The sequence below is a fragment of the Lynx rufus genome, unplaced genomic scaffold (genome assembly GCF_022079265.1).
Source record: "Lynx rufus isolate CCGP_SWC_20201006 ecotype Redwood Valley unplaced genomic scaffold, mLynRuf1.p SCAF_26, whole genome shotgun sequence".
Taxonomy (NCBI): Eukaryota; Metazoa; Chordata; class Mammalia; order Carnivora; family Felidae; genus Lynx; species Lynx rufus.
Window position 1 is genome coordinate 4,218,169 of NW_025814841.1, and position 18,735 is coordinate 4,236,903.

At 46.1% G+C, this 18,735-nt stretch overlaps 1 protein-coding gene across 1 annotated transcript in view; it reads right to left on the reverse strand.

Moving 5' to 3' along the window:
- Positions 1-18,735, reverse strand: part of BAALC (BAALC binder of MAP3K1 and KLF4) — an 85,980-nt gene that overhangs the window by 8,585 nt on the left and 58,660 nt on the right. Inside the window, exon 2 of the mRNA XM_047088863.1 lies at positions 4,804-4,970. Within this exon, the coding sequence (XP_046944819.1) occupies positions 4,804-4,970 (167 nt within the window). The remainder of the gene's footprint in view (positions 1-4,803; positions 4,971-18,735) is intronic.

Genomic DNA, 18,735 nt, shown 5'->3' on the forward strand with positions numbered 1-18,735 from the left:
ATCCTAAGCCTGAGGAAATGGCAGATTCGAGAGCAAAGGTTTGGAGGCAGCCCAGAGTTCCCGAACAATTAATTAGCAGGAGAGAACAGCAGCTAAGAACTTCCTCTGATGTTCTTATTGAGCTCAGGGAAGGAGCTGGGGGAAGGAGACCCAGGCAATGATTACTAAGATGCTGAGATGTCAAAAAGGTCCCAAGGGACTGGAGGAAGTCAAGGTGCAATAGAGAAAGAGAAAGAGCTCTCTATGGAGACTGTTCTCATTTGCAAAAGACCGTTTTTGTCACATTCTTTTTTGCAAGTTAGCACCTGTTAACACCAGGCACAAGACAGGGACTGGAAGGAATGGAAATATGAAAGCTATGGCTTTGTTTCTGGGACACAAGTGGAGAGCGGCCCGGAACATGAGATGCCGTTGCTCACAGCCATTAGCACCACTAGCTGTCCCCATCACCCTTCGGAAAGCAATCTGAACCGTGGGGTGGCATCTGTGTTAAACAGAGGGGTTGCTATCCCCTCCTAGTGGCCTTCTATTCGCTTGAAATAAACAGCACTATTTCAAATCGATAAAGCCTTTGTTCGTTTATTCTGTATTGTCTGACTCCCCAGCCTCAGCCCATTAGAACTGGCAACTGCTTCAGAGCAAAGGGCACGTGTGCCCTTTCCACTCCCGGACCCTTGGCATCAGAACACCACCTGGCACACAGATGGCACTCAGTGGAAGAACACTACATGAATGAATCGAAAGAATGCTTTTAGGAACTGAGGAGGACATTTTCCAGGCCTAGCAAGGATTGCTTTTAACACTCAAACTTGTTTTGTAAATCTGAATGGGGATACTGCGGTAAGCAGGTGCATAGAGATGCACGCTTCATGAACAGGTTCTTCTGGAGAAAGAAAGTTTTTAAAAAGCGCCAAAAAACCATTAGCCAGGTGGCCTGATGATATACAGGGGAATGCTGTGAAATGATAATAGGTCATCGCTGTGGCAGCCGGGAGCATAGAGGAAGAGGGAAGAGGCGAGTGGATACTGCCTGAGCAAGATACTGAAAATGCAGGAAGTTCAGCCCGGAGTAAGACCAGCTAGAAGGGGTAGTATGTCGAAGGCCGTGGAGGGTTTAGGAAGAAACGATGATCATTGAGCAGATTCACAGCTGAGAGCTGTGTTGGTATGAGATAGCTCTGCGGACAGAAACTTCAACCAGAGGTAAACTTGTAAACTCACATTGCAGATAGAAAACCTTTGCCCCGGCTTTTGAGGAACTCAAGATGTCCAGTGGCTGGTGAGGTCTCGGGACACAGAGACCACTGATGCACTTCAGCAACTGTCCGAACACTCAGAACTGAAGCTGTCTGCTCCCTGATCTCACTTGGGAAGTAGTTACAACATAGCCATTGCTCATTGAATTGTGACAACAATCCCCCGCGGATGGCTTAGCCATGGGTGCCACCTGTCCCCAGAACTGTGCTGGTCAGGTGTGTGTATAGGTCCTCATTCCCTCCACACCCAGGGTGGGCTCCACGGTGTGTGTGTGTGTGTGTGTGTGGTGTGGAAACGGTTTCCCTTGGCTATCTCAGAGTCTCCGTTCTCATCTGCAAACTGGAGACAGTGTCAAGATTTTAGAGTCATTGTGAGGATTAAGTGAAATAGTATAACAAAGTGCTTAGTATCCTATACCTGCCTGCAAGGTTGCTATCACAGGCCTAAGGAAGACTAAGCACAACGTAACGGCTTTAAATTCTTATGTTCCGTAACCGGAATTCACCGCTGCTGGTTAGCATGCAAAATGGTATGACCACTTTGGAAAACTATTTGTCAGTATCGATAAAAGTCGAATATATCCCCATCCTATGAGCCAGCAATTCTACTCCTAGGTATATACTGAAAAGAAAGGAATGTCCACCCAAAGGCATGCATGAGAATGTTAGTAGCTGTATTGTTCACAATAGGGCCAAACCGGAAACAACTCTGATGTCCTTCAAGCACAGTGGTTACATTCATAGAATGGAATAGACATAACAGTGAAAATGAGGAAATCTTTGCAACTCACAATACCACAGATGACACTCACTAGCATAGTGTTGAACAAAAGAAGCCAGACCCAAAAGAGCAGGTACCGTATGATTCCATTTATAAAAGTCTAAAAAATAAACAAAACTGGTCTATAATGCTAGATGTCAGAAGAGTGGTTAGGTTGCAGGGGTGAACAGTGATTGGCACATCCCAGTCACCATGGTGAGGAGTGCAAGGGAGATTTCTGGGGTAGTGATAATGTTCTATGTTTTCATATGGATGATGGTACACGGGTGTGGCATCTTATAAAAGTTCATTGCGCTTATGACTGACTTGGGCGTTTTTCTGATGTATGTGACATGTGGTAGATAGCATTATTTTCCTTAATCCTTTGCTGTCTCTCCCCTAGGGACAGTGCATACTTCCTTGCCCTATTGATGTTGGGCTTGTCCATGTGACCTGTTTGGGCCAATAGGAGATTAGGTGGCGTGAAATGAGCAGAGACAGGAAAAGTGTTCCAGAAGTTTGGTTTTGCCCTCTCGGTTTCCTCCCATAGTCATGAGAAGATATAGCTCAGAGAGCTGCTGCATTTGTGGCCGATTCCCAAAATTATATATACATGGAACAAATTAAGCTATACCCGGAGCCTGGAGCCTGACGTGAGGCCTAGCCATTCAAGTTGCATGCAAGAGGAAAAAAATTATCGTCTGAAGCTCCTGGACACTGATATGCTGTGGTGTGCAGCATCACTGTGGCAATAGCTGACTGACACCTTATTCTTCAATAAAAAAGTCCTTTGCCATCTCTATGCTCCATCTTTATAATAGTCACCTGTTTTAATTTAAAGTCCCTGGCACCCACCTCCAGCACGTATATGAACTATTTATGTCCTAAGTCAAATGAACTGTTTCCTTTTCTGTAAACTGGGGATGATGCTTACTTTCCAGTGCTCTTGGGAGGATTTAATGCACCAGCAGACCTAAAAGCACTTTGCAAACTGCAGAGCACAATTTTAAAGTGACGAATTCTGGGGCCAGGAACCAAGCGTGTGGATCACGCCACACACCAGGCAAAGCTGCTTCCCGCCTGCCGCGACCGTCTGGACTCAAAGGGCGAGGGCACATGCGTTGGGAGGAAGCTAGGGAACCAAAGTCAGGGCCAGCACCAGAGCAGTCACCGAGCTTCTGTGGGGCCTCCCCTTGGGGGAGGCACTGGTTATTAGGTCTCTGGCAGGCCAGCTCACAGGGCGCCTGGGTTGCTCAGCTGGTTAAGCATCTGACTCTGGATTTCAGCTCAGGTCATGATCTCACTGTTCGTGAGATCCAAGCCCCACATGGGACTCTGTGCTGACAGTGTGGAGCCTGCTTGGGATCCTGTGTCTCTCTCTCTCTCTCTCTCTCTCTCTCTCTCTCAGCCCCTCCCACACTTGAGTGTGCTCTCTTGCTCTCTCTCAAAGTAAATAAACTTAAAAAAAATTGCTATTAGAAGGCCAGCTCATGCACAGGCCAAGTAGGCAAAACAGGAACACAGGAAGGCCAACCTCAAGTCTACCTCCCCCACCCGTGTCTTTCTACAGTGTCTCAAGAGCCACCATTGGTGTTTCATTCCACCAGGTTGCAGTGCTGTGTGCCTAGCCATCCCCTGCTAAGCCTTGCTGCCTTCCTTATGGCACTTCTCAGTTTACAAAGGGCGGGCCCCGCTGTTCTCTCGTTTTGGGATTATTTCTGTTGTGTGGATAAGGAACCCGAGACTCTGAGAGATTAAGTGGTTCCCGCCAGGCCACTTAGTTAATGAGCATCAGAGCTGAATCTGCAACAGGTTTTCTAACCAAGGGTTAAAGAGGTAACTCACTCGTGTGAGCAAGAATTCTATCATCAGAGGACCGGCTGCAGCCTCAGAAAACAGGTGGCACCAGTCTGAGGGCTAGGACCAGTACGTTTTGACAGGGGAGGTGGAGGGGGGAGGTGGGATTGGGTTTGGAAAATCAGCATCCGGTGAGCAGTGGACTCTGAGGAGGGTGGGGCATGGGGGAGAGGAGGGGGTGAGGGAGGAAGGGAGTAAGAGGAGAAGCCCCCCCCCCACCCACTCCCTCCACCCCGCTCCCCCACCCCGGAGGCTGCCGTGGGCCTTTTAAGGGCATTCTTTCCCCTGGGAGGAGCTAGTGCCAGCAGGGGGAGCGCGTCCCAACAAGAGCTCTGGAGGCAAGGGAAGAATCCAAAGGATGCCAGCTGGCTCAGGGATGCCATAGTCAGACACTAATAGTCTGCGGGTAATGCCGCCACCACATTCTGCAGCGACAGACCCCCTTGGGGACGCTCCCACTGCCTGCCTGGTGAAAGGGTGTGCGGTAAAATGTCCGGCTCGCCTCCTACCACACCGGTTTTCTCTCTCCTTCCCTGTCTACCCTGAGCCCTGCCAACTGCCTGGCCTAAGACTGGTTACAGGAACCAGTACAGCCCCCAGTGTCAACACTGTGAGAGCTGTGGTGAAGAGGAGATCCCAAGCAAAGCTGTATTTAAACACACGTTTTTTTCTTGAGAGTGCAGCTAGCAAGGGCCCATTTCCCCTGATTCAAAAAAAAACCCACAGCAACCCTCAAGGCAGGGAGTAGGGTGGAGTGGGGTCCTGCTATTTTCTTTGCAACAATATTCACACAGGGGGGCATGGAGAATGTCCACTAGCAAGGCGAGCCGTCACTGCTCCTTCCCTGGGTACCATCTCAGTGTGGCCCAGGCCTGAAGCAAGCTTCTCCCCTTTCTCCGGTCCCAAGTGGGTTCTGTGGCTGTCACCTACCTCCGTGGTCCGCAGGCCATTCTGTTTCTGGGTCAGAGGGCCTGAGGTGAGGCTCTGGGGATTCGGGCACTGGGTCCCACAGCTCATCCTCTTCTCCGGGTTGGATATTCCACCTGGGGCTGTCGATCGGGGCACGCCGTTGGAGGACAGCCCATCTTCCAGCACACCTTGGGGAGAGAAGCAGAGGATGACCCGTGACAGCTGCTGTAAACAGGCCCCAAGAGTGTGGGGGGAAGAAAGCCGCAAAGAAGAAAATAAGTCCTCAGAATCCCACCATGCAGAGCTACCCTTTTCTGAAAGAATATGTGTGTGTGTTTTAGCAAAAACGAGTCTTTAAAATAATTTTGTAACCTGAAACGTTTACTTAACAATCCATCAATCACATTCTTCCATGCAATTAAGTATTCCGCCATCGTAGTTTTCACACACTTAGTCTGCCATCGTGTGGATGTGTTTTCATGTATGTATGTATGTATGCACTTATTTATTTTAAGGAAGCTCTATGCCCAACATGGGGCTTGAACTCATGACCCCAAGATCAAGAGTCCGGACGATCAACCAACTGAGCCAGCCAGGTGCCCCTGTATCACCATTTATTCAATCCCCTCTAGTTTGGTTATTTGTTTTCACAATAAATGTTACTGTGGTTGAAATTCCTTGGGGTTAAAGCTTTATTCTTAATTATTTCCTTAGTATAAATCCTACAAGTGGAGTTACTGGTTATACAGAGTTTTTGTTTTTTTTTTTAACTTTAATTCCATCTCAAGACGTTGGACTGAGCATGTGTTCCTTCCGTGACAAATGCCAAGAAATGATAGAGCGAGGTTTAAATAAATAGCCTCACTGAGAAGCAAGAGGGCTACATCGAGGAATTCATGGATGGAGAGTATCTGATTGAAAAGAGAAAAGGTGGTCCAGGAAGCACGAGGGAGAGATACCAGGTGGGAGACAAGAGGCCAGGAGAGGTTCTGTAACAGCCACAGAAAGGCCAGCGGCAACCAGCAGAGGCCAGTCAGCGATGACGGAGCAGGCCGTGAGGTGGGATATTAGGATATAATAAGAAATACATATGTGGTCTTTTTCCCCAGTTCCTGGCATCGAGCTCCTAAAACCCTGGTAATCTCCTGCGTGCCAGGGGTGACAGGAGGATCTTTTGTCACAACATTGGGTCTTTGCCCCAGTTCATGACACAGAGCTCCTAGATCCCTTGGAATTCTGTGAGTGACAGGAGATAGGAGCACCATCTGTTCTAATGAAGCAACTCTTGGAGGTCCCCTTGAAAGCTTCAGGATAGGGGCTGCTTGCCAGAAAGATCTAATCTTGACTAGGTGCTCGGAACTCCAAATTGAAACAGCCTACCAAACATTTTGCAAGACAAATACAAAGAAAAACCCAACCCAGACAGAGCTGAGCGAAACTTCAAACACCATTATTAACGAGAAAAGCTTCAGAAGAGGGGGAAAAAAAATGAAAAAAACGAAACAAGAATGAGATTAACATTACGCTTTTTTTGGGGGGGGGGGAGTTTATTTATTTATTTTGGGAGGGGAGGGGCAGAGAAAGAGGGAGAGAAAGCCTGTTAGTGTGGGGCCTGGTGTGGGGCTTGAACCCACAAACCGCGAGATTACGACCCAAGTAGAAATCAAAAGTTGGATGCTTAAACCAACTGAGCCACCCAGGCGCCCCAACATTAGACTTACTATCAACTACCAGTGGATGTAAGAAAATATGAAACGGTGTCTTCAAGATTTCAAAGGATTTGCACATTTTAAAGTCTTTTGTGATGCATTGCCAGATTTACCTCTATGAATTTTTCTCTAATTACCCTACTGCCCTCTGCCAACAGTATATGAAATGGCAATATTACTCAAACCCTCACAAAACACTGAATATTTTCATTCTTTTTTTTTTTTCTCTTTGCCAACTTAAGAGGCAAAGTAAAGTATCTCATTGCTTGGATCCATACTTCTTGATTTAGTAGAGATACCATATTTATTTGTGTGCCTATTGGCTAATTGTGTGTGTGTGTGTGTGTGTGTGTGTGTGTGTGTGTGTGTGTGTGTGTGTGTTTTAATTGTCAAGTCATTTGCCTATCTTTCTTTTGGGGTGTTAACCTGGGTTCGCTTTTAATCACACTTAAGAAAAACAAAAAAAATCCTTTTCTAGAGTGTTGAGAAATTATTTGCCAAGAAGCACACGTCAGAAGCACAGTTTATTTGGTGCACAATGAGAGGGAGGGCTGGTTGACTAGGCAGAGCTGATGAGGCCACAGTCCCATCAAACCTGAGGAAGCAGTGATCCAAAGAACACATATGTACATCCACATGTCACCCACTTGCTCTACAAAAACCTAAGAGGCCCTCGGCTGTGGCCATGGGATAGAAATCAGAATTCGAAACATTGAAAGTCACAATAGAAAATGGTTGCTAGAGTTTCCTGACTGGCAGGCTGTAGAACGAGGGGGCCCTGTGGATGTGTTCCAGATGTGCAGAGAAATGGATTCTTGCCCCAAATCCTTGTGGCCCCTTCCTCCATCAGCTGGCAGCCTATTCCCCTTCTCTTTCCATACCCCCTTCCATCCTATACCAAAAGGGCCTCAGACGCATGCGTATGGACACCCCAGCACACGTATTCAATCTCCATCTCTACTGCTCTCTGTGAATAGCTGCCCCTTGGCCCAGGGGAGTGAATGAATCAGGAGAAGAGGCCCATGAAAACCTGGAAGCAGGCTTGGTGTGATTTGGGCTGGTAATCCCAGAGTCTCAGCACCCATAGAATAATCTAGAACAGAGCTTCTCTGTGTGATCCAGGGACCAAACTGTTGTTACTGGTCTGCTGTGCCTTAAGTATATAAACTGAATGCAAGCATTTAGAAATTTCTGTTGCTGGGAACATCTGACGGTGAACTCGTGTGACTGAACTTCTCTGACTTAATGGCGGATGGACCAGTTCTAGGGCTGTCAGATTCACACGGTGAGTCCCAAGTGGTGTGAGCTATGTATTAGTCACGCACAGTGAGACCACACATTTGTTTGTATTGGAAGGGGGGGGCGCCTGGGTGGCGCAGTCGGTTAAGCGTCCGACTTCAGCCAGGTCACGATCTCGCGGTCCATGAGTTCGAGCCCCGCGTCAGGCTCTGGGCTGATGGCTCGGAGCCTGGAGCCTGTTTCCGATTCTGTGTCTCCCTCTCTCTCTGCCCCTCCCCCATTCGTGCTCTGTCTCTCTCTGTCCCAAAAATAAATAAATGTTGGAAGGGGGAGGGGGGGAAAGCAACGGATGCTGAAGAAGGGCTGCGGGCTTTGGCAGGTATGTTCCCTTGGCCCCTGGATAACTTACCCTGTTATCTAGGAAAGAGTGGGGCCTAGTGGGATGGGGCAGAAAAGGGAACACAAGACCAAGGCAGAGACCCATCTACCTAAGTCTAGGGTGGAACTGCCTTCAGCTCTTGAGGCTCCTGAGTGGGACTCAAGGCTAGCCGGTACTACCTTGACTGTTTACGACAGTGGGATATACAAATGTTACCATTTTCGAGGGGCCTGGGTGGCTCAGTCAAGCATCCGACTTCGACTCAGGTCATGATCTCATGGTCTGTGGGCTCGAGCCCAGCATCGGGCTCTGTGCTGACAGCTCAGAGCCTGAAGCCTGCTTCGGATTCTGTGTCTCCCTCTTTCTGCCATACCCCTGCTCATGTTCTGTCTCTGTCTCTCTCTCTCTCTCTCTGTTTCTCTCTCTCAAAAATAAGTAAACTTAAAAAAATTTTTAAAAACGTTACCATTTTCTATGTTGTTCATGACCTGGTATCTGGGTTGAGGGTACATAAGAGCATCCATTGAATGCAGTATGGTGCTTCCAGCCTGTGTGGGGATGGCCACCCTCTTATCTAACACCTTCAGGACATGTTTCTGACCCCATATGCCTGGTCAGGCCCCTGTGGGACTTAGAGGCCCTGGAACATGGCTCCCTTCCTTCTCCCCCCGACAATGCAACCCAGTTGCTAACCCAGGAGGAGGAGGTTAAGGCAGAAAAAGGAGGCACCAGGGGCCAAGAGCAGGTGGTGGAGAACACATCCCAGGGAGGCAGATAGGTGACAGGAAGTGGACCCAAGCATGAGTCAGAGCTCCAAGCCCCTGGCAGGAGCTCCACTGTTCTATAGGATTTCACTTACAAACCACAGAATAAAAGATAAAATTATTACAAATTTCCAGAACACTGAAGAGCATTAAATCCTAAGCACAGAATCCCTTCTGAGCTCGGCAGACCCTGAAGCCGGTCCTGCCAATACTTAAAGATCAAGGCAGAGCTGCTATGGCTGAGATACAAACGGCCACTCCTTCCCTCTCAGCAGCTCCCCCACTCCCTGGGCATCTCAGCAGAGGCTCGAAAACCATTCATTTGGTCCAGTGTTTGCAGTTTTTATTGATGGCGGATCAAAAATTAGAACTCCGGTTTCTCAATACCCAATCCAAGGACTTCCTCATTGATTAAATAGGAATAACAATTCCTACTTCATAGGCTGTTGTAAGGATGAAATAAGATAACATATACAAAGGTTCCCACATGTTCGGCACATACATTGTACTTATTATTATTCATGGTCCAACCCTAGCTGTCTTGTCTCCTCCTGGTGCCCCTCTCCGTTAGCCACATTAATTACATACTTGATTATGAGCCATACAATTGGTACCTGTTAAGTGCTAAAGGACTGGCCCACTGAGCCTGGTAACTAAGCAGAGAAGCTCTGATGACAAGTAGAAAAACAAGGCGAGGCTTTAGGACTGCATTGCTAATAGTGAGCAGGGATCATCTGCCTGGTGTGGTCAAGATGTCACTGCAGGAATATGGGGCCATTTACTGTTACTTTTGCCTGCAATAAACCGGGTGATTTTGCTGCATGAACTTAATTTAACGTGTATTTTCTAGTTCCAAAAATAACAGAATCAATGTTGGAAAATTTGTGAACTACAGAAAAGCACAAAGGAAGAATGATTTTTACCCCATCACCCAGAGCTATATCCCCTGTTAACAAGGTGATACATATCCTTCTGGCAGATGCTATTGGTGCCCACCCAGGTCCACCCACCCGGTCCCTGCATCCAACCCCTAGCTGTGGTGGATGTTGGTGGCTAATGGCTCATGGCTGCCCTCTTCTCCTAAGGCTTGTCCTTGACCGAAGGACCAAGCCCGCTTGACCAAGCCCCCTTACCAGGAGAGGCCTGGCCAGTTATATCAGGTAAATTCCACGGCCAATAATCAACTAAAAGTGTTCGTCAGTGTGTGTGTGGGTACAACAGTCCAGCCCCCTTGCCTCTGAGCTGGACAATTTCTGTCCCTTTGCTCCAAAGCAACCCATTGGATCAGGTTGAGACTAGACTAATCCTGAAACCACATCTCTGCCCAGCTCCTTCCCCTGGCCCATCCTTCTTCTCTTGCTCTCTCCCTCACACGGTTCTCCTTTGAGCAGTGTCTCCAGGAGTCACTTGCATAAAATTCCCATCTCAGGCTCTGCTTCTAGAGAACCTAGGACAGTGGACATGCCCTGCATGCTGGATACATTCCTTCTGCCCTTCCACCCTCACTCTCCCCTCCTCCCCGCCCTGTTCCATGTCCCAGGACACGGTCCTGAATGAACCACATCAACAGGCTCCCTTGTCCACTGGCTTCTAGTGGGGTTTGCCAATGGGCACCGCTAGCTACTGAGTGGAGGGGGTCTGCAGCAACACACTGAGGTCGGGTGTTTGTTCCCCTAGATCCCCTACGTAGGGTAGCCGTGGGTGCACTGTGTCCTTTATTACACTCCTCCACCAGGAAAAGGTACAGAACCAAAAAAAGCCAGAGAGACTGTGCCAGCAGGAGGTTCTTGATGACTTCAGGGAAGGCTAAGAGTGGTGGGAACAGAGGACAGATGGCAAGTTGTTGAGTAGGAAGTTACAGATGCTGCCTCAGTCGGGGTTCTCAGCTACAAGCAACAGAAATGGACTCCAGTGAATTAAAGTAGGAAAGTGATTCATGTAAATGATCTGAGAGGCTCTCAGACTTTCCGGGAGGGTTGGAGGTTGAGGCCCAGAGGCTATCTATCCAGGCACAATGTCCCACATCTCTCCATGGAGCTTGTCCTACCAAGCCCTATACCCTGGAAACTGGCCTCAGCATTGCTGCCGCACTTATACTAAAAAAAAAAATTACTGTTGTTTTTCTGAAATTCAAGTTTAATTGGGTGTCCTGAATTTTATCTGGCAACCCTACTGGGTGCCAAGTGTCCCAAGCAGGGGGACATTGTTGTGAAAGCTGCTACTGTAGTAGACCCTGAGCTGCCCTACTCCATGCCAGCCCTCTCAAGCCTGAAAGATGGGAGAGTGACTCTTATTTTACGGCAAAGGAAACTGAAGCTTAACACAGGTTCTGTATATTTCCAAAGCTTGTGATCTGAGCAAGTATTCACATATCCTTCAAAGAAAACCCCCCAAGTAAGCAGTTCTCAAATTTTAGTGGGCATGAGACCCACCCGAGGCGTCTGTTAAAATGCAGATCCCTACGTCTAACCTCCAGAAGTTCTGATTCAGCAGGGACCCAGGCATATGCATTTTAACAAGTTCCCTCCACTCTGCCCATTGCCAGTGATGCTGAGACCTGGAGTTCTAAGACTGCACTTTTAGCCTCCTGACGTGGAGATTGATGCTCATGCCAGTCTTGAGGGTTACAAGCAAAATGCCCATCTATATTTCCCCTGTGAGCTCTACAGTAGTAAACTGAGGGACATCTGTGTGCCCCTAGGGTATGTCTTTTTTTTCACATCCTTCACAAAATTTTCATTCCATCCAGAAGACAAGCCAAATCACCAATTTTGCCAAAAGATGGGAAACAGCTGTGTCCAAAGCTTGCTGACAAATTCCAACCAATGACTTCCTGCCAGTTTCATGCTATTTGAGAAGTGAATCTGGGAGGGAGGTGGCACATAGAAATTAAAATGATAGCTGGAAGCCATGCGGAGAACAGGACAAGGGGCAACTCCTCTTTAACCCAAGCACCTGGCTTTCTTTGGTGAAGGTGATCACAGGGTCCAAAGTCATTGGAATCACCTGCGAGTCATCTCCTCGATGACTAAAAACCAAAGCAAGACACTCCTAGTCTATTTGGGAAGAATCTCCTAAAGTCACATCAGATGAAATTCTGGCTCATCAAACACTGCCTGGGCTCAGGCCGTGAACGCATGGCTGATGATAATTTTGTCTGAACGGAGGTATGTATTAAATAAACTGCAACTATCCAGCCACTCAGAATTTGTCTCCTTATTCTTCGAAATGAACCAAAATGGAGAGGTGTTTGTCATTTCTTCAATCTGATGAGTAATTTTTGGGTACACGCTGCATGTAAGACATTGACATGTGGCTTTTTGTAAGGCCAATACAAGGAAATCCTTTAAAATGATGAGCGACTGTTACATTTATTGTCAACTGATTTTGAACAAGGCTGTCAAGACTATTTAATGGGGAAACAGTTTTATCAACTAGTGTGTGGTGACATCTGGATATCTACATTTGAAAGAATGAAATTGGACACCTACCTCATACCATGTACAAAAGTTATCCCAAAATGAATAAAAAATCTAAATGTAATTGCTAAAATTATAAAACTCTTAAAAGAAAACATAGGCATAAATCTTCATGACTTTGGATTAAGCAACGGCCTCTTAAAAATGATCCCAGAAGCACAAGCAACAATAACAACAAAAAAAAAAAAGATAAATTGGACGTCATAAAATTTAAAACATCTGTGCTTCAAAGGGCATCATAAAGAAAGCGAAAAGACAGTTCACAAAACCGGAGGAAAGTTTTGCGAATTTATATCTGATAAGGGACAAATAACCAAATAAAAACACATGTAAAGGATGTGAATAGATATTTCTCCAAAAAAGATATGCAAATGGCCAATAAGCACGTGAAAAGATGTTCAACATTGCCAGCTATCAGGGAAATACAAATCAAAACCATGAGCTACCCCCTCATGCCCACTGGAATGGCTATCACAGAAAAAGGCAGATAAAAAGAAGAAAAGAAAAAGAAAAAGGCAGATAATAACAAGTGTCGGCGAAGATGTGGAGTATTTGGAACCTTTAAACACTGCTGGTAAAAGAGTGCAGCCACTTTAGAAATCAGTCTGGTAGCTCCTCCAAAGGCCAGACATATGATCCAGAAATTCCACTCCTAGGTATATACCCAAGAGAAATGAGAACCCACATTTACACAAAGACTTGTAGAAGAGTATTCAAAGCAGCATTATTCATAGTAGCCCCAAGGTAGAAACACCCCAAATATCCAACAACGACAGATGGAAGAATAAAGTATGGTATAGACACACAATGGAATATTATTTGTCAATAAACAAAAGGAAATACTAGTAAATGCTACAACACTGATAAACCTTGAAAACATTACGCTAAGTGAAAGAAGCCAGTCATAGGTCACACAGTGTCCTACTCCATTTATATGAATGTCCACAAATAGGTAAATCTCTAGGGAAAAATAGATGAGTGCTTGCCTGGGGCTGGGGTTGTTGGGGGGAAATGAGGAGTGACTATTAACAGACAAAGGGTTTCTTTTTCAGGTGATGAAAATGTTCTAAAATTGTGCACAACTCTGAGAATAGACTCAAAACCATTTAACTGTACGTTTTAAATAGGTCAGTTGTATAATATGTGCATTTTAGCTCGATAAAGCTGTAACTTGAGAAACTGTGAGCAGCACATTTGGGGACGTTATATTGACTAAAGAAAATAAAGAAGCACATTTGGATGTGAGCAGCAGTGGCCAGGGAGAGCCTGACGGTAAACTTGCAGTCTACAGGGATAACGGCAGTACTAGCCTGACAGTTGCCAAAGGCCACGGGTCCTGACTAGGAGGGTGTCGGACGGCTCCTGTTCCCTGAGATGGGCTGCCAGCCTGTCACATCTGCCCTTGGCCATGGGGATTGATGGTGGAAACGGCTTTCCCCAGTCCCAGCAGCATGCAAGAAGGACGCCTGCTGAGAGCATCAGCTGGAACTGAAAGGATCCTGAGAAGAAGCAAGGGGAGCCCGTCTGTCCTTGGTGAATTCAGGCCTGAATTCTCTCCCCAAAGAGACGCCCAAAGACGACAAACAAGCTAACGCACTAGGAGGCAGCCAAAAGGAAAGCTCAAAATCTCACTTTCCTTCTCTGCTGGTACTGTCAGAATCCGTCAGTCTAACCTTCCCTTCTCTCCCTTTGATCCCCTCCTCCATCCGCTTCTTCCTCATCATAGATCACTTGTTTGTTCCTTTATCCTGTGACTTTGAATAAGCCAGTCATTTGAAAAACATTTGTTCCGTGCCTACTAAGTGCCAGGCACTCTGCCAGAGGCCAGGTTACACCGGAGGTTAACAGCGTAGTAGGACTGCCGTCTCTCAGCTCCATCTTCCCTCCACCCACCTTCCCTCTCTTCCTGCCTCTGTCAGTCTGTACCAGGTCCTCCAGTTCCTCGCCAGAGAGGATAACGGGAGATGGATGGTAAAGGCTGAATTTCCACTGGAAGGGGGAGAAGGGAAGACGAGAATCTGAACTGGTGTTGACAAAATTATCCGTGGCAGATGGAGGGCAAGACAAGCAAACATTTAGAAGACGATGCATCATATCCATCCACGTGTCTAACTTCCTCTTCCTCTCCCATGCGGCCCAGTCCGGATCCCACCTTCTTAGTCAGGCTGAAACTGCCTGTCCAGGGAACTGTTTACCTGAGCAACCCCAGCCAACCTGAAAAGTGGTGCCCTTGCCATGGAACACTCTCCTAGGGTGACCAACTGATGGCGGGAAAGAAAGTCCTAGGAGTAGGGTGGAGTCCCAGGAGGCCCCTCCGGTGTCTGGTACAATCCTTGGCCAAGGCCCTGCCCATCATGGCCCCGTTTCTGTTTGAATGGGTAGGCTTACTTTGATCTTTTATTCCTACCCCACTTCCTTATGTGTGCAGGCAAAGCACCTTGCTTGTGGCCTGGCTGCTTTCCACAGTCAGCAGATCTAATCAGTCGGGGACTTGAAAACACCCCAGGGTTGCACCCTCACATCACTCCCAAGGTGCCTGGCCCCACGCTAGAATTCATGGCCTGCCCTTTAGACCCTTTTACGTAGTGAAATGCTTCATTAGAGAAACAGTCTTCCAGTGAAATTTTCCTCCCTGTTTTCTTTTACTCCTTGGTTCATTCACCTTTGGGACGGTTAGCCCTTTAAGGAAGTGTCAGCTTACTTCCTGGTTGTTGTTGTTTTTTAACTGCTTAACACTTTCTGGTTTAGTACAACCAGCTTCTTTAGCAGGCTCTCTTCTCGGCTGGTGGTAGCTGGCACTAAACTGTCCCGTTAGGTAGACATTAGAAATGAGGTGATATATCCTTAACAGATATAAGAAGTATATCTGGGTCAATCAGACTTAGGGGATTTAAGTCAATTGCATTATTTTAATTCTTGAAATTTTAAAGTCATCCAAAGCAATCAATCAATCCTCTAGCATCTATGAGTGCCTACACTGTGTAGCACAGGGCTGTTATTAGCGGATATAAAACACTTGCCCTATCTGAATTCTTTATGCTTCTATAATTTAATTGGAAACTTAGCAGTTTATTTAAAAATTACTGAGAGGGGCGCCTGGGGGGCTCAGTTGGTTAAGCATCCAACTTCACCCAAGGCCATGATCTCACAGTCTGTGAGTTCGAGCCCCGTGTCGGCCTCTGTGCTGACAGCTCAGAGCCTGGAGCCTGCTTCAGAGTCTGTGTCTCCCTCTCTCGCTGCCCCTTCCCCCCTCACGCTCTGTCTCTCTCTGTCTCTGAAAAATGAATAAACCTTTAAAAATATTGTTTTTTTAAATTACTAAGAAGTAGAGCCATGCAAAATTTAAAAAACAAAATATCATTTCTTACCTATCGGAATGTCAAAAGTCTGATAATATTCGATGTTTAAAGGGTGTGGTTTAATGGGTTCTCTCATATGTTGCTGGCACGAGTGCAAATAAAGCTATTTTGGAGGACAATGAGCAGAGTCTATTCAAGTCTAAAATGTGCACACCATTATGACTCCACAATTTTACTCCTCAGTGTCTACTGTAGGAAACCTCTTACCACTGCATGAAGAGGCCTGTTGAAGACATTCTTCATACTGGAACAGTGAAAACTGTAACTGACGTAGCCATTCATCAGATGGGTAATTACTAAATAAACTGTGTTTTACCTATACGACACAATTCCATACAGTTTAAAAGTATGAAGACTTACACAGATAAAAATCCAATATATAACAACTGGAATAAAGCAAACAGAGGGTAAATATGTAAAAATGACAGCTTTTATATAGGGAAAAACTATGTTATATAAGTTATATTTTTTGCACAGGAATGAGCACGGGCTGGTGCTCAATGGGAGCCTAGAAATGTGAGTCTCATTTCATTTCTTCTATTATCTTCGTGTCAACAACACCCAGTCTTTCCTTTTAAACACTGCCCAAGAATCCTCTCCTCCGTGAGGACTAACCGTGCCTGATTTCAGGCATGTGAGTAATCCCCAAATGATATTTCAGTATCACTTCTGAAATAAGTGATATATTTATTCAAATACAGAGCTACGTCATATTCTGCCTTTTCTCATTCATAATGGCATTGGACCCACCTAGAATATTTATTTAGCTATTTATTTCTTAGTTATTAGATTACATTTCATCATCAAATATGCTATCAAAAATAGTCATCAAATACATCGGCACTCAAGAACAAGAATGGCACACAAGGATGAACCCATCGCTATGGGCCCATTCTACAAAGAAAGCTCAGCCATTTTGAAATCAAAGGATGAGATGTCTGACTCTCTGTAGGGCAGTCCGACAACTCACCGGGGCATCCTAACAGTGAGTGTGGATGGAACTAATTATACTGGTTGGCTAGAACCTGGGGATTACTCACATGACTGAAATCAGGCACGGTTAGTCCTCATGGAGGAGAGGATTCTTGGGCAGTGTTTAAAAGGAAAGACAGGGTGTTGTTGACACGAAAATAATAGAAGAAATGAAATGAGACTCACATTTCTAGGCTCCCATTGAGCACCAGCCTGTGCTCAGAGCTGAGGAAATAAAGACAGGAAGACTCCTGAAATGACTGGTTGCTAAGAGCAAGGCACTGGAATTTGGCTCCCAACGCTACTTCATTGTCACGCCAACTGTGTAAGTCAGGGTCATGATGCCTTATTTTTTCAGAAGAGGGCACTGAGGCTCATGGAGATGAAGTAATCTGCCTGAGGTCCTACAGCGGGGGTCTGAGCCAGGCTGTCACCCCAGGTCTGTCAGACTCTAAAACCTTTACTTTCAATGCATTTGGGTTTACTCACATAATTAAAAAAAAAAAAAAAAAGAAAACTACAATGAATCATGTTCTCCCTCTTCAGGGCTGGGCATTAAGGAGGTTAAGGAGGAGAAGTATGATATCATCAAAACAAATGAAAGACTTTCTGTTTGTTGTTTTAAAGATAATCCACAGCTCAGAGGTCTTACTCCTCAGGGAGCAGCCGGGCTTGAGAATACTGAGAATCCAACGAACTTGCCGGCAGAATCGAGTGGGTCCCACGGAAGTACAAATAGTGGGAAGGTGAGCATATTTCATGAAACTACCTGGGTGCATTTTCTACCCCTCAGAACCCTGAAATTGTTGTTCTGCCAGGTGCTCAGCCCTCTGGGTCACCTCCTCCTCCAATACTCAGAAGCCACTGCCGGGCTCGTTCTCTGCATTCGACACCTCCCATTTCAAGGGCGCTGCCTGTTGGCCTTGGGCAACCTCTATTCCAGGCAGGGTCACGACTACCTGCCCAAAAAACCAGAGCGCTGCAGACATTCAATGATCCAATCAAGGGGATGAGAGAGGCTGTGAAACAGAGATGGGACAGTGGCCTGTGGATTCCACAGGGTTTAGATGGAGAAGGAACAGGAAGCAGAAGAGTGGTGTCAGGAACAGAAGGGGAAAGGAGAGAGATTTGGAGTGAGAGGAGCCGGTGCCTGGATTGTAAAAAACAAAAATGTCTAAGAGTTAGAAGATTTCAAAGAGGTTTTGCTGTACATCAAAAGTAAACTCTTCTCTGGGCGCCTGGGTGTCTCAGTGGGTGAAGCATCTGACATCGGCTCAGGTCTTGGTCTCACGGTCTGTGAGTTCAAGCCCCGCATTGGGCTCTCTGCTGTCAGCACAGAGCCTCCTTCAGATCCTCTGCCCCCCTCTCCTTCTGCCCCTCTCCTGTATGTGCTCTCTCTCTCTCTCAAAAAAAAAAATAAACATTAAAAAATAAATAAACCCTTTCCAAAATCGTGCCATTTGTGACAACATGGATGAAATTGGAGGGCATTATGCTAAATGAAATACACCAGACAGAGAAAGAAAAGGAAAGAAAAGAAAAGAAAAGAAAAGAAAAGAAAAGAAAAGAAAAGAAAAGAAAAGAAAAGAAAAGAAAAAGTTGGATCCATAGAGACTAGAAAAGTGGCTGCCAAAAGGAAGGAAGGAAGGAAGGAAGGAAGGAAGGAAGGAAGGAAGGAAGGAAGAGAAAGAAAGAAAGAAAGAAAGAAAGAAAGAAAGAAAGAAAGAAAGAAAGAAAAGAAAGAAAGAAAAGAAAGAAAGAAAAGAAGGAGAGAAAAGAGGTTGCCAGGGCCTGTGGAGTGGGAGAAATAGGATGTGGTTGGTAAAGGACACAGACTTTCAGCTATAAGGTAAGGTCTGAGGATCTAATGTATAATGTGGTGACTGTAGTTAATAACACTGTGTTGTATAATTAATTGCAATCAGCTAAGACAGCAGAATCTAAGAGTCCTGTCTCTTGCACACAGACAAAAGGTAAATCTTTGAGATCATGGATGTTCATTAATTCAACGGCAGGAATCTTTTCACAGGGTATGTCAGATCACATTGAACA